Source organism: Aquarana catesbeiana, linkage group LG07 (assembly GCF_042186555.1).
Source record: "Aquarana catesbeiana isolate 2022-GZ linkage group LG07, ASM4218655v1, whole genome shotgun sequence".
In the NCBI taxonomy this organism is placed as follows: Eukaryota; Metazoa; Chordata; class Amphibia; order Anura; family Ranidae; genus Aquarana; species Aquarana catesbeiana.
The window spans coordinates 345,947,496-345,970,873 of record NC_133330.1 but is presented as its reverse complement, the minus strand read 5'-3'; the positions used below and the strand labels follow the sequence as shown (position 1 = coordinate 345,970,873).

At 55.3% G+C, this 23,378-nt stretch overlaps 1 protein-coding gene across 1 annotated transcript in view; it reads left to right on the top strand.

Annotated features, from left to right (window-relative positions):
- TESK2 (testis associated actin remodelling kinase 2) overlaps window positions 1-22,580 on the top strand; it is a gene marked incomplete in the record, with an annotated part of 91,137 nt that extends 68,557 nt beyond the window's left edge. The window contains 3 exon segments of the mRNA XM_073593997.1: window positions 15,494-15,580; window positions 18,151-18,292; window positions 20,137-22,580. Coding sequence (XP_073450098.1) covers window positions 15,494-15,580; window positions 18,151-18,292; window positions 20,137-21,080 — 1,173 coding nt within the window.
- Window positions 22,581-23,378: the final 798 nt, after the last annotated feature.

The window sequence follows — 23,378 nt, the reverse complement described above, 5'->3', positions numbered from 1 at the left end:
TGTTGAGCGGAAGTGACGTTTGATGTCGCTTACGTCATTGAGTTGAGTGGGGGGGTCATCGTTCCCTCACTAGACTTCCAGGCTCTGAGGGGAAAAGATCGTCTCCACTGCTACCGGCGACTCCGGAGACGAGAGCAACGGAGACGACCGGATTGTGGCAGGAGGGGGAGGGGGGTGGTCACCACTCCGCCGCCAATAAAAGTGATCTCACCGCGAATCCACCACGGAGACCATTTTTATCTTAGAGGACCGCCCACTGTTTCAGAAAATACCTGAGTTATGGTGACTATCTGCTGCCATAACCCCGGTATTCTATACCAAAGTACCGATGTACAGCAATGGCGGTTTGCGGGAAAATGGTTACATTGTTCAAGCTCAATTGTTAAAGGGTTAGTTCACCTTAAAGGAGAAATGCGGGGAAAGCTGGTTTGGCTGTACTTCTCCTGTGACCCGTTTTCAGCAGACAGGGGGCTGAATCCCGCTGACATCATAGAGCCAGGCCGGTCCCGGGTCTATGACGGAGCAGCCATTAGGACGAGCGCCCCCTAGTCCAATGAGAGGGAGCGCTATCCTTTTCCTGAGGGCTGTGCATGCGCAGCGTGTCCAGGGAAGGAGTAATATAAGCAGATTATACCTCGGCTTTAGGACCCCTTTCACACTGGAGGCGTTTTTTCAGGCGCTTTAGCGCTAAAGAATAGCGCCTGAAAAATGCCTCATCTGCAATCCCAGTGTGAGAACCCGAGTGCTTCCACAAGGGGGCGCTGTGCTGGCAGAACGTCAGTCCAGCAAGCAGCTTCTTTGAGGTGCTTTATGAGGGGTGTATACACCCCTCCTCCACCACCATACACCCCTCCTCCACCGCTATGCACCCCTCCTCCACCGCTATGCACCCCTCCTCCACCGCTATGCACCCCTCCTCCACCGCTATACACCCCTCCTCCACCGCTATACACCCCTCCTCCACCGCTATACACCCCTCCTCCACCGCTATACACCCCTCCTCCACCGCTATACACCCCTCCTCCACCGCTATACACCCCTCCTCCACCGCTATACACCCCTCCTCCACCGCTATACACCCCTCCTCCACCGCTATACACCCCTCCTCCACCGCTATACACCCCTCCTCCACCGCTATACACCCCTCCTCCACCGCTATACACCCCTCCTCCACCGCTATACACCCTTCCTCCACCGCTATACACCCCTCCTCCACCGCTATACACCCCTCCTCCACCGCTATACACCCCTCCTCCACCGCTATACACCCTTCCTCCACCGCTATACACCCCTCCTCCACCGCTATACACCCCTCCTCCACCGCTATACACCCCTCCTCCACCGCTATACACCCTTCCTCCACCGCTATACACCCCTCCTCCACCGCTATACACCCCTCCTCCACCGCTATACACCCCTCCTCCACCGCTATACACCCCTCCTCCACCGCTATACACCCCTCCTCCACCGCTATACACCCCTCCTCCACCGCTATACACCCCTCCTCCACCGCTATACACCCCTCCTCCACCGCTATACACCCTTCCTCCACCGCTATACACCCCTCCTCCACCGCTATACACCCCTCCTCCACCGCTATACACCCCTCCTCCACCGCTATACACCCTTCCTCCACCGCTATACACCCCTCCTCCACCGCTATACACCCCTCCTCCACCGCTATACACCCCTCCTCCACCGCTATACACCCCTCCTCCACCGCTATACACCCCTCCTCCACCGCTATACACCCCTCCTCCACCGCTATACACCCCTCCTCCACCGCTATACACCCCTCCTCCACCGCTATACACCCCTCCTCCACCGCTATACACCCCTCCTCCACCGCTATACACCCCTCCTCCACCGCTATACACCCCTCCTCCACCGCTATACACCCCTCCTCCACCGCTATACACCCTTCCTCCACCGCTATACACCCCTCCTCCACCGCTATACACCCCTCCTCCACCGCTATACACCCCTCCTCCACCGCTATACACCCCTCCTCCACCGCTATACACCCTTCCTCCACCGCTATACACCCCTCCTCCACCGCTATACACCCCTCCTCCACCGCTATACACCCTTCCTCCACCGCTATACACCCCTCCTCCACCGCTATACACCCCTCCTCCACCGCTATACACCCCTCCTCCACCGCTATACACCCCTCCTCCACCGCTATACACCCTTCCTCCACCGCTATACACCCCTCCTCCACCGCTATACACCCCTCCTCCACCGCTATACACCCCTCCTCCACCGCTATACACCCCTCCTCCACCGCTATACACCCCTCCTCCACCGCTATACACCCCTCCTCCACCGCTATACACCCCTCCTCCACCGCTATACACCCCTCCTCCACCGCTATACACCCCTCCTCCACCGCTATACACCCCTCCTCCACCGCTATACACCCCTCCTCCACCGCTATACACCCCTCCTCCACCGCTATACACCCTCCTCCACCGCTATACACCCTTCCTCCACCGCTATACACCCTCCTCCACCGCTATACACCCCTCCTCCACCGCTATACACCCTCCTCCACCGCTATACACCCCTCCTCCACCGCTATACACCCCTCCTCCACCGCTATACACCCCTCCTCCACCGCTATACACCCCTCCTCCACCGCTATACACCCTCCTCCACCGCTATACACCCCTCCTCCACCGCTATACACCCCTCCTCCACCTCTATACACCCTTCCTCCACCGCTATACACCCCTCCTCCACCGCTATACACCCCTCCTCCACCGCTATACACCCCTCCTCCACCGCTATACACCCCTCCTCCACCGCTATACACCCCTCCTCCACCGCTATACACCCTTCCTCCACCGCTATACACCCCTCCTCCACCGCTATACACCCCTCCTCCACCGCTATACACCCCTCCTCCACCGCTATACACCCCTCCTCCACCGCTATACACCCCTCCTCCACCGCTATACACCCCTGCTCCACCGCTATACACCCCTGCTCCACCGCTATACACCCCTCCTCCACCGCTATACACCCCTCCTCCACCGCTATACACCCCTCCTCCACCGCTATACACCCTTCCTCCACCGCTATACACCCTTCCTCCACCGCTATACACCCTTCCTCCACCGCTATACACCCCTCCTCCACCGCTATACACCCCTCCTCCACCGCTATACACCCCTCCTCCACCGCTATACACCCCTCCTCCACCGCTATACACCCTTCCTCCACCGCTATACACCCCTCCTCCACCGCTATACACCCTTCCTCCACCGCTATACACCCCTCCTCCACCGCTATACACCCCTCCTCCACCGCTATACACCCTTCCTCCACCGCTATACACCCCTCCTCCACCGCTATACACCCCTCCTCCACCGCTATACACCCCTCCTCCACCGCTATACACCCTTCCTCCACCGCTATACACCCCTCCTCCACCGCTATACACCCCTCCTCCACCGCTATACACCCCTCCTCCACCGCTATACACCCTTCCTCCACCGCTATACACCCTTCCTCCACCGCTATACACCCTTCCTCCACCGCTATACACCCCTCCTCCACCGCTATACACCCCTCCTCCACCGCTATACACCCCTCCTCCACCGCTATACACCCCTCCTCCACCGCTATACACCCCTCCTCCACCGCTATACACCCCTCCTCCACCGCTATACACCCCTCCTCCACCGCTATACACCCCTCCTCCACCGCTATACACCCTTCCTCCACCGCTATACACCCCTCCTCCACCGCTATACACCCCTCCTCCACCGCTATACACCCCTCCTCCACCGCTATACACCCCTCCTCCACCGCTATACACCCTTCCTCCACCGCTATACACTCTTCCTCCACCGCTATACACCCCTCCTCCACCGCTATACACCCTTCCTCCACCGCTATACACCCTTCCTCCACCGCTATACACCCCTCCTCCACCGCTATACACCCTTCCTCCACCGCTATACACCCCTCCTCCACCGCTATACACCCCTCCTCCACCGCTATACACCCCTCCTCCACCGCTATACACCCCTCCTCCACCGCTATACACCCTTCCTCCACCGCTATACACCCTTCCTCCACCGCTATACACCCTTCCTTCACCGCTATACACCCCTCCTCCACCGCCATACACCCCTCCTCCACCGCCCCTGCTCACTGAAATCAATGGGCAGCGGTGCTTTGCGGGCGTATTTAACCCTTTATTCGGCTGCTAGCGGGGGTTAAAAGTGCCCCAATAGCACGCGAAAAGCACAGCAAAAACAACGGTAAATCGGCGCTAAAACTAGCGGCACTTTACCGCCGATGCCCGGGTGCTGGCAGTGTGAAAGGGCTCTAAGAGAGAGCTTGCCATGTGGTGGGTAAACTTCTTTCTATTGTCCTCGCTGTACAAGACTGACCCAGAACAATACTTCCCTTCCACATGATATGAGCCGTGCGTCAATCTGACGAATCGCGGGGGAGGACACACACTTTGTGAGGGTGTCCGGTGCAGAGTTTGCAGTATTGGTTACATTTAGTCATTTCTGCTTCTGTAATATTCGGAGTTCTCTTTTAATCCAGTCTGCCTTCTCTCCCCTCCCCCAGGCTGATGTCTTCTCGTACGGAATCATCTTGTGTGAGATCATAGCGCGGATCCAGGCGGACCCAGACTACCTGCCACGCACAGAGGTAAGCACCGCCCCCCCCCGTGGGGATGACAGAACACGGCGGCCGCCTGGTCATTGGCTGCCTGTAAGGAGTGCCCGATTCTTGTGTGCCCCAAAATGAAGTAGAATTTTTTACTGAAATATGTTTGACCAAAAAAAAAGTTACAATTGTCATTTTATTCTATAGGGTCTCTGCTTTCAGAAAATACTGTATGTAATATCCCCCCCATCATCCATGTCTACGCCCCCCACCCCCCACATCATCCATGTCTATGCCCCCCCCCACATCATCCATGTCTATGCCCCCCCCCACATCATCCATGTCTATGCCCCCCCACATCATCCATGTCTATGCCCCCCCCCACATCATCCATGTCTACGCCCCCCCCCACATCATCCATGTCTACGCCCCCCCCCACATCATCCATGTCTATGCCCCCCCCACATCATCCATGTCTATGCCCCCCCCCACATCATCCATGTCTATGCCCCCCCCACATCATCCATGTCTATGCCTCCCCCTACATCATCCATGTCTATGCACCCCCCCACATCATCCATGTCTATGCCCCCCCACATCATCCATGTCTATGCCCCCCCCCACATCATCCATGTCTATGCCCCCCCCCACATCATCCATGTCTATGCCCCCCCCCACATCATCCATGTCTATGCCCCCCCCCACATCATCCATGTCTATGCCCCCCCCCACATCATCCATGTCTATGCCCCCCCCCACATCATCCATGTCTATGCCCCCCCCACATCATCCATGTCTATGCCCCCCCCCACATCATCCATGTCTACGCCCCCCCCCACATCATCCATGTCTACGCCCCCCCCCACATCATCCATGTCTATGCCCCCCCCCACATCATCCATGTCTATGCCCCCCCCCACATCATCCATGTCTATGCCCCCCCCCACATCATCCATGTCTATGCCTCCCCCTACATCATCCATGTCTATGCACCCCCCCACATCATCCATGTCTATGCCCCCCCACATCATCCATGTCTATGCCCCCCCCCACATCATCCATGTCTATGCCCCCCCCCACATCATCCATGTCTATGCCCCCCCCCACATCATCCATGTCTATGCCCCCCCCCACATCATCCATGTCTATGCCCCCCCCCACATCATCCATGTCTATGCCCCCCCCACATCATCCATGTCTATGCCCCCCCCCACATCATCCATGTCTATGCACCCCCCCACATCATCCATGTCTATGCACCCCCCACATCATCCATGTCTATGCACCCCCCCACATCATCCATGTCTATGCACCCCCCCACATCATCCATGTCTATGCCCCCCCCACATCATCCATGTCTATGCCCCCCCCACATCATCCATGTCTATGCCCCCCCCCACATCATCCATGTCTACGCCCCCCCCACATCATCCATGTCTACGCCCCCCCCACATCATCCATGTCTACGCCCCCCCCACATCATCCATGTCTACGCCCCCCCCCACATCATCCATGTCTACGCCCCCCCCCACATCATCCATGTCTACGCACCCCCCCATCATCCATGTCTCCCCCCCCCCCCCCCCCCCCCAATCATCCAAGTCCCCATACTTTATTTTGTTGAGAAATCACTTTGAAAAACACAAACACCCCCCATAGAATTTTTGGCTGTGGCTAAGGGTGGATAATTCATGTAGCATTCACTTCCTGGAATCTATCTGCCCTTTGCTCAAGCATGATTGCAGGAGTGTATGCTTAGCTGAGAGATCCCCTTCTGAAGAATTCTGGGATATGACATCATTGTGCCTAGGCCTGGAAACCAGGAAGTAACTGAAAAAAAGTAAAAACTTTAAAACAAGCTGGTGGTCTCTTTAGCCTTTTATTCTCGGGGTGACATTTCTGCGATCCAATTGTGATGCCATTTTCGGTGTGATTATGTGTGACTTGGTTGTGCTTTGGATGTGGTTGGCATATTGCACACAAATATTACAGGACCCTTTTTCCAATATCCCGTTGCTGTGAATGGGCACCATTGAGAAGAATGTGATTCCAACGTCATGAAGCAATGTGACTGAAATATCACTTGTGTGACCCCCACCTTATAGGACAATAAACCTCAGCCAATCAGAATGTACAGGATCTGACAGCATGGCTTCAGCATTTCCATGGGTGGCCTTCATGTTCCTCACCCAGTCCTGATGTCACCTCCCCACCCCCACCCCTATTTCAGAAGGCCCCGCCCCATATGAAAAATGTGCTCAAATACCAAGATTTTCATGACTAATACTCCTCTATGGGACAATAAATACCTCCTGACCCGAGTTATGTGGAATGGGGGGGGGGGGCACCCGCTGGTGCTCACACCCTCTGTCATCTCTTTATGACCTTCTAGTTACAAAAGAGAAAATGTTTTATGTCCTTATCACAAATACCGATCAGAACAAACTGCACAGATTAGTGCCAAGGTTCAAAGACTACAGCGACCTTTATATCACACAAACGCCATTCATCATCAATACTTCCTGGAGCTCCAGGGAAAGTGTAATATATACATATGAAGTATATACCATGGAGCTGGTTTACCTGTCACAGGATTGGTCATTTTTTACATCCAGTCCTGAGATTAGCACGGCCCCAGCCAACACAGCACGGCCCCCGCACGACACTGCCACACAGCACGGCCCCCGCACGACACTGCCACACAGCACGGCCCCCCGCCAACACAGCGCGGCCCCCCGCCAACACAGCGCGGCCCCCCGCCAACACAGCGCGGCCCCCGCACGACACTGCCACACAGCACGGCCCCGCACGACACTGCCACACAGCGCGGCCCCCCGCCAACACAGCGCGGCCCCCCGCCAACACAGCGCGGCCCCCCACCAACACAGCGCGGCCCCCGCACGACACTGCCACACAGCACGGCCCCCACCAACACAGCGCGGCCCCCCGCCAACACAGCGCGGCCCCCCGCCAACACAGCGCGGCCCCCGCACGACACTGCCACACAGCACGGCCCCCCACCAACACAGCACGGCCCCCCGCCAACACAGCGCGGCCCCCCGCCAACACAGCACGGCCCCCGCACGACACTGCCACACAGCATGGCCCCGCACGGCCCCCGCCAACACAGCACAGCCCCCGCACGACACTGCCACACAGCATGGCCCCGCACGGCCCCCGCCAACACAGCACAGCCCCCGCACGACACTGCCACACAGCATGGCCCCGCACGGCCCCCGCCAACACAGCGCGGCCCCCGCACGACACTGCCACACAGCACGGCCCCCACCAACACAGCGCGGCCCCCCGCCAACACAGCACGGCCCCCGCACGACACTGCCACACAGCATGGCCCCGCACGGCCCCCGCCAACACAGCATAGCCCCCGCACGACACTGCCACACAGCATGGCCCCGCACGGCCCCCGCCAACACAGCACGCCCCCGCACGACACTGCCACACAGCATGGCCCCGCACGGCCCCCGCCAACACAGCACGCCCCCGCACGACACTGCCACACAGCATGGCCCCGCACGGCCCCCGCCAACACAGCACGGCCCCCCGCCAACACAGCACGGCCCCCCGCCAACACAGCACGGCCCCGCCAACACAGCACGGCCCCCCGCCAACACAGCACGGCCCCCCGCCAACACAGCACGGCCCCCCGCCAACACAGCACGGCCCCCCGCCAACACAGCACGGCCCCCCGCCAACACAGCACGGCCCCCCGCCAACACAGCACGGCCCCCGCCAACACAGCACGGCCCCGCACGACACTGCCACACACTACGGCCCCCGCCAACACAACACGGCCCCCGCCAACACAGCATGGCCCCCGCACGGCCCCCGCCAACACAGCACGGCCCCCGCCAACACAGCACGGCCCCCGCCAACACAGCACGGCCCCCGCCAACACAGCACGGCCCCCGCCAACACAGCACGGCCCCGCACGACACTGCCCCGCACGACACTGCCACACAGCACGGCCCCTGCCAACACAACACGGCCCCCGCCAACACAGCACGGCCCCCGCACGACACTGCCAACACAGCACGGCCCCCGCCAACACAGCACGGCCCCCGCCAACACAGCACGGCCCCCCGCCAACACAGCACGGCCCCCCGCCAACACAGCACGGCCCCCCGCCAACACAGCACGGCCCCCCGCCAACACAGCACGGCCCCCCGCCAACACAGCACGGCCCCCGCCAACACAGCACGGCCCCGCACGACACTGCCACACACTACGGCCCCCGCCAACACAACACGGCCCCCGCCAACACAGCATGGCCCCCGCACGACACTGCCACACAGCACGGCCCCCGCCAACACAGCACGGCCCCCGCCAACACAGCACGGCCCCCGCCAACACAGCACGGCCCCCGCCAACACAGCACGGCCCCGCACGACACTGCCCCGCACGACACTGCCACACAGCACGGCCCCTGCCAACACAACACGGCCCCCGCCAACACAGCACGGCCCCCGCACGACACTGCCACACAGCACGGCCCCCGCCAACACAGCACGGCCCCGCACAACACTGCCACACAGCACGGCCCCCGCCAACACAGCACGGCCCCGCACGACATTGCCCCGCACGACACTGCCACACAGCACGGCCCCCGCCAACACAGCACGGCCCCGCACGACACTGCCCCGCACGACACTGCCACACAGCACGGCCCCCGCCAACACAGCACGGCCCCCGCACGACACTGCCACACAGCACGGCCCCGCACGACACTGCCACACAGCACGGCCCCCGCCAACACAGCACGGCCCCCGCAAGACACTGCCACACAGCACGGCCCCGCAAGACACTGCCACACAGCGCGGCCCCCCGCCAACACAGCGCGGCCCCCCGCCAACACAGCGCGGCCCCCCGCCAACACAGCGCGGCCCCCCGCCAACACAGCGCGGCCCCCGCACGACACTGCCACACAGCACGGCCCCCACCAACACAGCGCGGCCCCCCGCCAACACAGCGCGGCCCCCCGCCAACACAGCGCGGCCCCCCGCCAACACAGCGCGGCCCCCCGCCAACACAGCGCGGCCCCCGCACGACACTGCCACACAGCACGGCCCCCACCAACACAGCACGGCCCCCCGCCAACACAGCGCGGCCCCCCGCCAACACAGCACGGCCCCCGCACGACACTGCCACACAGCATGGCCCCGCACGGCCCCCGCCAACACAGCACAGCCCCCGCACGACACTGCCACACAGCATGGCCCCGCACGGCCCCCGCCAACACAGCACAGCCCCCGCATGACACTGCCACACAGCATGGCCCCGCACGGCCCCCGCCAACACAGCGCGGCCCCCGCACGACACTGCCACACAGCACGGCCCCCACCAACACAGCACGGCCCCCCGCCAACACAGCGCGGCCCCCCGCCAACACAGCACGGCCCCCGCACGACACTGCCACACAGCATGGCCCCGCAAGGCCCCCGCCAACACAGCACAGCCCCCGCACGACACTGCCACACAGCATGGCCCCGCACGGCCCCCGCCAACACAGCACAGCCCCCGCACGACACTGCCACACAGCATGGCCCCGCACGGCCCCCGCCAACACAGCACAGCCCCCGCACGACACTGCCACACAGCATGGCCCCGCACGGCCCCCGCCAACACAGCACGCCCCCGCACGACACTGCCACACAGCATGGCCCCGCACGGCCCCCGCCAACACAGCACGCCCCCGCACGACACTGCCACACAGCATGGCCCCCACCAACACAGCACGGCCCCCCGCCAACACAGCGCGGCCCCCCGCCAACACAGCACGGCCCCCGCACGACACTGCCACACAGCATGGCCCCGCACGGCCCCCGCCAACACAGCACAGCCCCCGCACGACACTGCCACACAGCATGGCCCCGCACGGCCCCCGCCAACACAGCACAGCCCCCGCACGACACTGCCACACAGCATGGCCCCGCACGGCCCCCGCCAACACAGCACGCCCCCGCACGACACTGCCACACAGCATGGCCCCGCACGGCCCCCGCCAACACAGCACGGCCCCCGCCAACACAGCACGGCCCCCCGCCAACACAGCACGGCCCCGCACGACACGGCCCCCGCCAACACAGCACGGCCCCCGCCAACACAGCACGGCCCCCCGCCAACACAGCACGGCCCCCCGCCAACACAGCACGGCCCCCCGCCAACACAGCACGGCCCCCCGCCAACACAGCACGGCCCCCCGCCAACACAGCACGGCCCCCCGCCAACACAGCACGGCCCCCTGCCAACACAGCACGGCCCCCCGCCAACACAGCACGGCCCCCCGCCAACACAGCACGGCCCCCGCCAACACAGCACGGCCCCGCACGACACTGCCACACACTACGGCCCCCGCCAACACAACACGGCCCCCGCCAACACAGCATGGCCCCCGCACGACACTGCCACACAGCACGGCCCCCGCCAACACAGCACGGCCCCCGCCAACACAGCACGGCCCCCGCCAACACAGCACGGCCCCCGCCAACACAGCACGGCCCCGCACGACACTGCCCCGCACGACACTGCCACACAGCACGGCCCCTGCCAACACAACACGGCCCCCGCCAACACAGCACGGCCCCCCGCCAACACAGCACGGCCCCCCGCCAACACAGCACGGCCCCCCGCCAACACAGCACGGCCCCCCGCCAACACAGCACGGCCCCCCGCCAACACAGCACGGCCCCCGCCAACACAGCACGGCCCCGCACGACACTGCCACACACTACGGCCCCCGCCAACACAACACGGCCCCCGCCAACACAGCATGGCCCCCGCACGACACTGCCACACAGCACGGCCCCCGCCAACACAGCACGGCCCCCGCCAACACAGCACGGCCCCCGCCAACACAGCACGGCCCCCGCCAACACAGCACGGCCCCGCACGACACTGCCCCGCACGACACTGCCACACAGCACGGCCCCTGCCAACACAACACGGCCCCCGCCAACACAGCACGGTCCCCGCACGACACTGCCACACAGCACGGCCCCCGCCAACACAGCACGGCCCCGCACAACACTGCCACACAGCACGGCCCCCGCCAACACAGCACGGCCCCCGCCAACACAGCACGGCCCCGCACGACATTGCCCCGCACGACACTGCCACACAGCACGGCCCCCGCCAACACAGCACGGCCCCGCACGACACTGCCCCGCACGACACTGCCACACAGCACGGCCCCCGCCAACACAGCACGGCCCCCGCACGACACTGCCACACAGCACGGCCCCCGCCAACACAGCACGGCCCCGCACGACACTGCCACACAGCACGGCCCCCGCCAACACAGCACGGCCCCCGCAAGACACTGCCACACAGCACGGCCCCGCAAGACACTGCCACACAGCACGGCCCCCGCCAACATAGCTCGGCCCCCGCAAACACAGCACTGTCCTGCATGCTCCTGTCCCACCGCACAGCGCTGCCCCACGGAAGGCCCAGTAAGGCCCAAGGGAAGAGTCACACAGCTTCCAAATCTACCATTTCTCAATGGATCTGTCAGCCCTTTTCTCAAGCTTACGGTCTGAAGGGTGAAGTTCCATCGCTCTCGGTTATGGTCATTCCACCCGGAGTGTTGATGTTACCTGGGCTATTCCACAAAATGCTTTGGTAGCTTAAGTTTGAGAAGCTGCTACTTTGTCTTCAGTTTATACTTTTTTTACAAAGTATTACAGATATTTGAGCCTATGAGTTCCGCAACCTTTACTCGGCGGTTTGAGTTTCTAAGGTTTTCGGGTTTGGTTGTTTGGGGCGAGTTGGCTCGTTGCCTTCCCCTCATATTCAGTGCTTTGGTTCACCCCGATCATAATGGATATAAAGATCCCCTCCTGGGTGGGGTTAGGCCTGGAGAGGATTTCCTGTGGTTTTTTTTGCCAGTTTCCACTCACCTGTAGGTGGCAGCATAACCTTGTCACAATGGATGTAAAGATTCCCTGTGTGCTGCGATGGACTCCAAGAAAAGTATTTTACAAGTAAACAAAAATCCATTTTTTAAAATATATGAAATAACACAGATTTTACATTTTGGACTCTTTAAGACCTTTCGGTTTGGTTCTTATTAGACTTTTTAAAATCTAATGTGACTGTATTTCTGATTTATGGTGCAGAACATTTCTGTTTGGTAGTTAAAGCGGAACTTCACCACAAAGGGTGTTTGCATCTCACCCCCCCTCCAATGCCACATTTTGGCACTTTTTGGGGCGGGGGGGGGGGAGCAATATACCTGGTTTTGACACATACCTGCTTCCACTTCCAGTCAGATCACTGCCGCAATCTCTAAGAAAGTTCGGCCCCCTCCTCCCCGCAGCCTCCTGGGACACATCACAGGCCCCGGGACACTGGGACCATTCACAACAGTGCAGCAGTAGGAACCGGGCTGTGAATCTGCAAGGCTTCACTGCTGGTTTCCCTTACGGAAGATACCGGCGCCTGCACTCAAAGCCGATCGAAGAACCAGCTTGGGTGAAAACTTTTATCCCTGGATAGGTAGAGTGTCTTGAAATAGTATTCATACCCCTTGAAATTTTCCACATTTTGTCACATTATAACCAAAAACTTAATTTATGTGATAGACCAACACAAAGTGGCACGTAATTGTGAAGTGGAAGGAAAATAATAAATGGTTTTTGAACTTTTTTACAAATGCATATCTGAAAAGTGGAGGGGGGGGGCATTTGTATTCAGCCCCCTTTACTCTGATACCCCTAACTAAAATCTAGAGGAACCAATTGCCTTTAGAAGTCACCTAATTAGTAAATAGAGTCCACCTGTGTGTAATGTAATCTCAGTATAAATATAGCTGTTCTGTGAAGCCCTCAGAGGTTTGTTAGAGAACCTTAGTGAACAAACAGCATCATGAAGGCCAAGGAACACACCAGACAGGTCAGGGATAAAGTTGTGGAGAAGTATAAAGCAGGGTTAGGTTATAAAAAAAAAAAATCTCCCAAGCTTTGAACATCTCACGGAGTTCTGTTCAATCCATCATCGGAAAATGGAAAGAGTATGGCACAACTGCAAACCTACCAAGACATGGCCGTCCACCTAAACTGACCGGCCGGGCAAGGAGAGCATTCATCAGAGAAGAGCCAAGAGGTCCATGGTAACTCTGGAGGAGCTGCAGAGATCCACAGCTCAGGTGGGAGAATCTGTCCACAGGACAACTATTAGTCGTGTTCTCCACAAATCTGCCCTTTATGGAAGAGTGACAAGAAGAAAGACATTGGTGAAAGAAAGTCATAAGAAGTCCTGTTTGTAGTTTGTGAGAAGCCATGTGGAGGACACAGCAAACATGTGGAAGAAGGTGATCTAGTCACATGAGACCAAAATTCTACTTTATGGCCTAAAAGTAAAATGCTATGTGTGGGGAAAACTAACACTGCACATCACCCTGAACACACCATCCCCACCGTGAAACATGGTGGTGGCAGCATCATGTGGTGGGGATGGTTTTCTTCAGCAGGGACAGGGAAGCTGGTCAGAGTTGATGGGAAGATGGATGGAGACAAATACAGGACAATCTTAGAAGAAAACCTGTTAGAGTCTACAAAAGACTTGAGACTGGGGCGGAGGTTCACCTTCCATCAGGACAACGACCCGAAACATCCAGCCAGAGCTACAATGGAATGGTTTAGATCAAAGCATATTCATGTGTTAGAATGGCCCAGTCACAGTCCAGACCTAAATCACATTGAGAATCTGTGGCAAGACTTGAAAATTGCTGTTCACAGACGCTCTCCATCCAATCTGACAGAACTTGAGATATTTTACAAAGAAGAATGGACAGAAATGTCCTCTCTAGATGTGCAAAGCTGGTAGAGACATCCCCAAAAAGACTTGTAGAGAAAGGGGGTTCTACAAAGTATTGACTCCGGGGGGCGCCATACAAATGCCCCTCCCCCACACTTTTCACATATTTATTTGTATCATTTATCATTTTCCTTCCACTTCACAATTATGTGACACTTTGTGTTGGTCTATCACATAAAATCCCAATAAAATACATTTATGTTTTTGGTTGTAACAAAATGTGGGGAATTTCAAGGGGTATGAATACTTTTTTAAGGCACTGTATGTGTCCTTTTATTAAAAGTCAGCCAGTACAGTATTTGGACACCTTATACCAATCTCCATGGAATGTGTCAAGTCAGATGTTGATTGTCTAAGAACATGATGGGAGGTGTGGAAGTTCTGGAACCAGCTTGTTCCTCTTATCCTATCGTTGGTGTCGATCTTTACAGGTGAAATCATCCAATTCACTTGTCTGAAGGTGTGAATTGCGTTTTTATTATTTGTATATCGCCAACAATTTACACAGCACTTCATATTCTGTACAATCACATCAGTAGATTGTGATCTGAGATCCGTATCTCACATTCATATATTGGGGCCAGTTTAGACCGGAGCCAATTTACCTAGCAGCACGTTATTGTGTGTGGGAGGAAATTGGAGTACCCGGAGGAAACCCGCACAAGCACGGGGGAGGGGTGAACATACAAACTCCATGCAGGTAGTGTTATTGATTGTTTTTGAACTGATGACCCCAGTGCTCCAAGACAGGAGTCCTACTTCCAGGTAGAAATGTTAAAATGACATTATATATTAAGGACTCCCCTCCCCCCCTCTGTTTAGGGATAGATATTCCAGATAAACAATTTTTGTGGAGATCTCAAAACATTAGACAAAAAAAGGAGAATTGGGAGGAATGATGGATTTGGCTACCAGCGGAGGGCAGTGTGGAGCTGGCGGGGGGGGGGGCTGGGGGAGGATTTCTGTTCACATTCACTGGAATGGCTGTTACATTTCTCACCATATTCTCATCCTTTGCCTCCAGAATTTCGGTTTGGACTATGACAGTTTCCAGCACATGGTGGGCGATTGTCCTCCCGACTTCCTCCAGGTCGCCTTCAACTGCTGCAACGTGAGTACCAATTTTTTTATGGAGAACACTGCATCACAAACATCGCTGCTACTCCAACGCGTTTCATCTTCCATGACAAAGCCTCTCCGGGGATGAAATGCATTGGAGAAGCAGCAGATAGATAGTGGTGATGTCGCCTGCAGCTGGGGGGGGGGCGGGGCTTGAAGTCTGCTTTGAGTGGCACCTCTTACTAATCTCTGGATCTAGAGGAGATCCCAAAGTGCCCACCAACAGGAGAACGTCTCTGATCCAACCAGCACACCTGTGAGCAGTCAGCTAGGGACTCCATGTTGTCCTCCTAGGTCCCTCTTCTCTGCACCCACTGTGTGTTACCCCATCACAGCCAATCAGAGACGGCCCTGCACTGAGAAATGCTGGCACAACATTGGTTGCTAAGAAGCTGAACTGAAAGTTCTTATTTCAGACACTTTTTGGAAAATAGAGAGGGTTATGGTTGTACCGGGCGGGTAAGAACCAGAACTTTCCGCTCCATTTTGACACTTTTGTAGGAATAATTTTATAGTGTGGAAAATTACAGCTGCGATGTGAAGTAGTTCCAAAGGTAAAAGGTGCGTTCTCTGCATTAAGGTGGTAAAAACTTTTAATAGGGGCTTCCGAGCCCCCCCCCCCCCCCCCTAAATACCCACCTGAACCCGATGCATTTTATAGGTTAATAACATTTTTCTTTTATTGGGTTCATCTGTTACAGTCAAATGCAGCTGAACGGACAGAAAATGCAAACACACAATTTATAATGTACAGCCGGGGCCACAAATTTTGAGAATGACACAAATATTAATTTTCACAAAGTCTTCTGCTTCAGTGTTTGTAGATCTTTATCTCAGATGTTACTATGGGATACTGAAGTGTAATGACATCATAAGTGTCAGATGTTACTATGGGATACTGAAGTATAATGACATCATAAGTGTCAGATGTTACTATGGGATACTGAAGTATAATGACATCATAAGTGTCAGATGTTACTATGGATACGGAAGTATGACATCATAAGTGTCAGATGTTACTATGGATACTGAAGTATAATTACAAGCATTCCACAAGTGTCAGAGGCTTTTATAGACAATGACATGAAGTTTATGCAGAGACTCCATATTTGCAGTGTTGACCCTTCTTTTTCTGACCCGTAATTCCCCCCGGGATATTGTCACTCAACTTCTGGGCCACGCCCTGACTGATGGGCCGCCCCCCATTCTTCCATAATCAATTCTTGGAGTTTGTCAGAATTTGTGGGGGGTTTTTTTGTTCACCCGCCTCTTGAGGGTTGACCACAAGTTCTCAATGGGATTAAGGTCTGGGGAGTTTCCTGGCCAGGGACCCAAAATTTCCATGTTTTGTTCACCAAGCCACTTAGTTATGACTTTTGCCTTCTGACAAGGTGCTCCATCATGCTGGAGAAGACATTGTTCCTCACCAAACTCTTTTTGGATGGTTGGGAGAAGTTGTTCTCGGAGGATGTTTTTGTACCATTTATGGTGGTGTTCTTCAGAGCCCCCCACTCCCTTGGCTGAGAAGCACCGGGCTGAGGCTCTCATACGCCTTCTTGCAGGGTTTTGCAAAGATGTGCGACTTCCAGAACTTCTCTCTTTCCATTAGATGTCTAGAGCTGTCTGCACACCAAGTGGTTGCTACCTAAGAGGACCCCGGAGCCTTCAGCGGCACCTGTACACTTAGTTTTGGGTCTTCGTGTATTTCTTAAAGTGTAAGTAAGACCAAACAGCAGTAAAAAGCCACCAGGGGTATGATTACTTCCACACTTTTCTAAAACTTACAGAACTGACTTTACACTTTTTAAAAAATACCTACAACCAGCAGAGGTACCCAAATATTACTTAAAGGGATACTAAAGTCTCGTTTATTTTTTTACGTTTTAAAATAACAAATGTTATACTTGCCTGCTCTCTGTAATGGTTTTGCACAGAGCAGCCCCGATCCTCCTCTTCTCAGGTCCCTCACCGGTGCTCCTGGCCCCTCCCTTCCTGCCGAGTGCCCCCTCAGCAAGCAGCTTACTATGGGGGACCTGAGCTGAGCTGGTGGTCTGTGTGTCCATTCAGACACAAAGCCAGAGCGCCCCCCCCCCCCCCCCTCCTTACTGGCTCCTTACTGGCTTACTGGGGGGGTTGGGGGGGGGGGGGGCTGCACACAGAAGGTTATTTTGGAATGCATTAAGATAAAAAAAACCTTCTGACTTTAGAACCATTTTAACAGCCTTATGTTTATCCCCCCACCCACAGCGTCACGGAGAGGGCAAGGAAATGCTAGCAGCCAATCAGACTCTACCACATGCACATATGCTTAGAGGAGAAAGGAGAATACTTGTGTTTTCTCCATCGTTGTCCAGTCAGCAGGCTGTGGGCGGGGAGGCGACTTCACAGATTTCTTAGCATAGCAATAGGAGGGAGACGCCTTCTTCTCCTTTAGAGGTCTATTAATCACAAAAGTTGCTGCACGGAATTGTATATGATGGGAGACAAGCTCCGCCCCTCTGTTGTCCTTCTGGTAGTCGGGAGAATTCATACAGATGTGTCTTCTTTGTGTTTTCTCATCAGATGGACCCGAAGCTCCGGCCTTCCTTCGTGGAAATTGCGAAGCAGCTGGAGGAGATCCTGCGTCGTCTGAAAAATGAAGAGGCTGAAATTGAGCGAAGAGCCAACAACCCGGAAATCACCGAAACAAAACCTCTTCTCAAAGGTGCGTTTTATGATTTTCTTAAGATATCCAGCTTAGAACTAACTAAAACCGCTCCACCCGCCTTCTAACACCTAGACTAACATCCCTGTAAAACAGCGCTTCCCAAACTCAGTCCTCACGTACCCCCAACAGGCCATGTTTTCAGGATTTCCTTCACCTTGCACAAGTGCTTTAAATCAATGTCAATGGATTGGTATTTATGACGGCTACTTTATCTAAGGGTAATTCCCAAAACAAAGTCTGTTTGGGGGTACTTGAGGTCTGAGTTGGGAACCACTGCTGGAAAAGAAAGATGCATATACTTAGCCATTCTCTGGGTGTGCCGTTCACGTGACCTACCCAGCGGCTGGCTTCAGGGGAGAAGAGAGCGCCGACAACGGATGGAATGCCTGTGACGTCACCTATAGGCCTATTATGGGGCATCTGTTGTCGGCTGTCCCTCCTCTCCCCTGAAGCATGATCACATGACCGGATCAGTGCGCCCTGAGAATAGGCAAGTACAAGCATCTTCCTTCTACGGGGTAGTTAGAAGGGGGGGGGGGGCAGTTTTAAGCTCAGTTCTAGCCTGGACTTCTACATTAAATCCCCTAGGGGCCCTTATACACATAGCACTTGTTCCTGTAAAAATTAGTGTTGTGGTTTCTAATCAGCGTTGTTGGATAATTAGCACCTCCCACTGTCCGCCGCTATCCAACAACACTCGACAAAAGAAAAAGGGGTGTGGTTTCTAAGCAACGTTGTTGGATAGCTAGCCCCTCCCACTATACACCACTATCTGAAAACAGACGACAAAGATGACAGGCATGTGGTTTCTAAGCAGCGTTGTTGGATGGCTAACTCCTCCCCTTATCCAGCGGAACTGACAACACTGGACAAAGGAGACGGGCGTGTGGTTTCTAAGCAACGTTGCTGGATAGCTAGCCCCTCCCACTGTCCATCACGATCCGACAACACTGGACAAAAGCAAGAGACTTGTGACTGACCATGCACAGAAGAGAGGGGGTGGAGCGGACACAGACCTCACACAGCCCCTGCATAATGTCCATCACTATCCGACAACACTGGACAAAGGAGACGGGCGTGTGGTTTCTAAGCAGCGTTGCTGGATAGCTAGCCCCTCCCACTGTCCATCACTATCCGACAACACTGGGACAAGAGAGAGAGAGGCTTGTGACTGACCATGCACAGAGGAGAGGGGGTGGTGCGGACAGACCTCACACAGCGCCTGCATACTCTGAATTTTGCAGACAGAACATCTACAGCCCTCCTTGCTGTGCGGCCTCTGCCCTGTTTGCACCATTAAAAGACTGAGCCCCCTCTCCATTCTGCAACCGTGCCTTCTCTGCGACTAGTTCTGAGGAGATGACTACAGTAGTGGTTTGTGCTGTGTGAAGGACGGTGGATCGGTAGCAGCTCCATACTTTACAAAAAACACAAACCAACAAGCAGCACACGCCAGCAACTACTACACTAGTCTATCTCGGACAAATGTAGTGACCCCCAGTGTGTGCCGTTGTCAGCTTGTGTTTTTGTGATGGCACGTGGCGGGGAACACAGGCAGATGCCAGAGGGCCGTACAGAGGCTGCAGGTCATAGGAGAGCTGTGTAAGACTACCTCTTCTCTTACAGTGACTTGCCATGGCAAATAATTGAAATGCCCGATGGGGTCACTTTAACCGGGAGACGTCCGAGTCTAGAGACACATAATGGAAGTTTGTTATTTACTATTCTGATGACATTTAAAAATGGCGCCAGACTTTGAGTATTGATGTTTGTTCTGCTGGATTGAGCGTGTTATTATTGTGATCTCTAATTCCTTTTGCTCCTTTTTTTTTTTTTTTCAGGTTCCTTTGAGAAGAGTCAGGGGGTGAAGCGTCTGATCATGTTGCCACCGGACGGCAAAATCCCCCAGAAGTCTCCGCGGCCCCGCAGGAACATCACCCTCTCCCGGAGCCAGTCCGACGTCTTCGCCCAGAAACCTCAGCGCAAGATCAATGTACAGGACCCCTTCTACACCCCCAGGAAGGGCGCCGCCTGCAAGGTTAACCCTTTTAACGCCAGGGAGGACTTGAAAGGCGGGAAGATCAAATTCTTCGACATGCCGAGCAAATCGGTCATCTCTCACGTATTCGACTTGTACGCGCCCAAGATGGACGGTGAAGCAGGGACCGGATCGGTGCGGCAGCTCTTCAGCCAGGAAACTGTGGATTACTCAAATGTCCTCAAGAGGCGCTGCAGTTCGCTTCCGGTGTCCCCTGAACTTTTAAGAAGAGACTATCCCCCGTCTGCGTCCCTCTCCTCCACCGTGGGGAAATGTGACCCCGCGCAGCTCAGCGGGGAGGTAAGGATCAAACTCTGTAATGCCAAATTTGGCGTAGGCGATATCCCCCCTTACAGACCCCGATCTCCGGCCTCAGACTGCGTCCAAACGAACGACGAAGACATGGACTGCACAGACGGCCCTGCCGCCATAGACGACAACAGATGTTCTTCCTCCAAAAGAGACGGAGAGGAGAACTGCAACCAGCTGCTGGTCAGCAACAATAGACCCACCCAGAATCCCCCGAACTGCCTCACCGAGGACGACCGCTCGCTGGGGGTGTCACCCAACGCTGAGGCCATGGAAATAGAGGACGCAGTAAATGAGAATCGGTCCGAACCTTCGCTCAGCCCCCCGACCAAGTTTGGGGGTCTCTCACTGTTGTCAGCAGAGGATGCAGACAGCAAAGACCGCTTGAGTGACTCCGTGTCCGGCTGTCGCATCATCCAAGGGGTGGTGAAAATGTGACCTTGTTTGGGGGAACTCTACCGCCTCCCGCAGGCCATTGAAATGCGTTATGTGACAATAAAATAGAAAAGGATATTTCAACATGGGAGCCTCTGCCCCCTTTCTGCTTCCTGGGAGGTGTCAAATCATGGCAGAACGGAGCAAAGGGTGGTGGAGAACTGAGTGGGGGGGTGGAGTCATGGCAGAACTGGGCGGGGGGGAGTCCTGGCAGAACTGGGCGATTTTACCGGGGGTTTGCACTTTATAGTTGGGTTATTCAAATGTTCAGCCATTTTGCTTTCGATGCAAAACTCCCATCCTGCGTCCATCCTCCGTGGTGATTGGATGGCACGAGGAAGGGCGTGTCTACTAAAGGGTGACCTGGACAGAGCCTTCTATGGCACCATGTGCCCTCCCACACATCGCAGCCACTCAGCTTCCAGCTTTTAGTCATGTGAGCACAGCGGTGGGTTTCTGCACTTAATGCATCCCGCCAATGTACCCAGCACATCCCCCGCACTTTCAAATTATCAGAGCATTAATGATCAGAAAGAACAACGCTAAGCGCTGATTGCATCTAAAGTGCCCCCATATCAGAATCCGGGTGCAAAATAAAAACCCCTCCGAGGGGCCATCACTGGTGAGATACACATGTGGATGAATTTGAAAAATAAGCCACACCTCCTTATTACTGTTGGTTGTAGGGGCGGGGCACAGACACGCCTTCCAATGAGCTTTTGGGTGTTTGGATTAAGAGACTGTTTAATTTTCATTGGTCAGCCGGGATAGAGCCGTATCCTGTGCTAACCAGAAAGTGGAGAAGGAGCTTCCCCTTCCATACGGGACTTTGATGAAATCATTAATTCCTTCTCCGCTTCCCAGACCACCCCGCCCTTTCCTCTTTGTACCTATCCGGTGCTAACCAGCCGCATTATAGAGTGTCTGTCATATTGTGATGCTGCGGTAACCCAGAGCAACCAGATTTTCAACTGTCAGATTACAGCAGCCAGAGAATGATTTCTTATTGTGGTTTTGATGCTCTGTGTCCTTCAATGGGGGAGGGGAGGGGGGGTACACACTATAAGAAAATCCGAGAAAAATTCCGTAGGAGGAGCGATTGTTCGTTTTTTATTTTTTTTTCGTATGGGGTGTACCTAACTTTCCACAGTTCGGAATCAAACTCCCACATTTTTTCTCGTATGCGAACAGAACAAACGATTTTCGCCTAATGCGTACCGTTTTTGTACGAGAAAAATCAAATACGAAAGACTGCGCACGATCAGAAACAAAAAAAACCACAAAAGAGTAGTGATGTACCGAAAATTCAAAGTTCAGGGTGATGGGGTCAATGGACGTTTTTAAAAAAAAATATACATTTTTACAAATAATTGATATTAATAAGTTGAATAGAAATACATTAATTTAAATGAGTAAGAATTTGTCGGCCATAACCTCGTGAAGCCGTGGTAAAAAAAAAATCCTGCTTGCTGCATTTTTGGTGCATATTTGGCAAAACGCACCTCCCCGCTGAAATGCATCAAAAATGCACCGTGTTGTATGGTATCAGTGGGAGGAATAGTGCCCCATCATTGGTGTCAGTGGGAGGAATAGTGCCCCATCATTGGTATCAGTGGGAGGAATAGTGTCCCATCATTGGTAACAGTGGGAGGAATAGTGTCCCATCATTTGGTATCAGTGGGAGGAATAGTGCCCCATCATTGGTAACAGTGGGAGGAATAGTGTCCCATCATTGGTAACAGTGGGAGGAATAGTGCCCCATCATTGGTGTCAGTGGGAGGAATAGTGTCCAATCATTGGTGTCAGTGGGAGGAATAGTGTCCCATCATTGGTATCAGTGGGAGGAATAGTGCCCCATCATTGGTGTCAGTGGGAGGAATAGTGTCCCATCATTGGTATCAGTGGGAGGAATAGTGTCCCATCATTGGTATCAGTGGGAGGAATAGTGTCCCATCATTGGTATCAGTGGGAGGAATAGTGCCCCATCATTGGTGTCAGTGGGAGGAATAGTGCCCCATCATTGGTATCAGTGGGAGGAATAGTGTCCCATCATTGGTATCAGTGGAAGGAATAGTGTCCCATCATTGGTATCAGTGGGAGGAATAGTGTCCCATCATTGGTATCAGTGGAAGGAATAGTGCCCCATCATTGGTATCAGTGGGATGAATAGTGTCCCATCATTGGTATCAGTGGGATGAATAGTGTCCCATCATTGGTATCAGTGGGATGAATAGTGTCCCATCATTGGTGTCAGTGGGAGGAATAGTGCCCCATCATTGGTGTCAGTGGGAGGAATAGTGT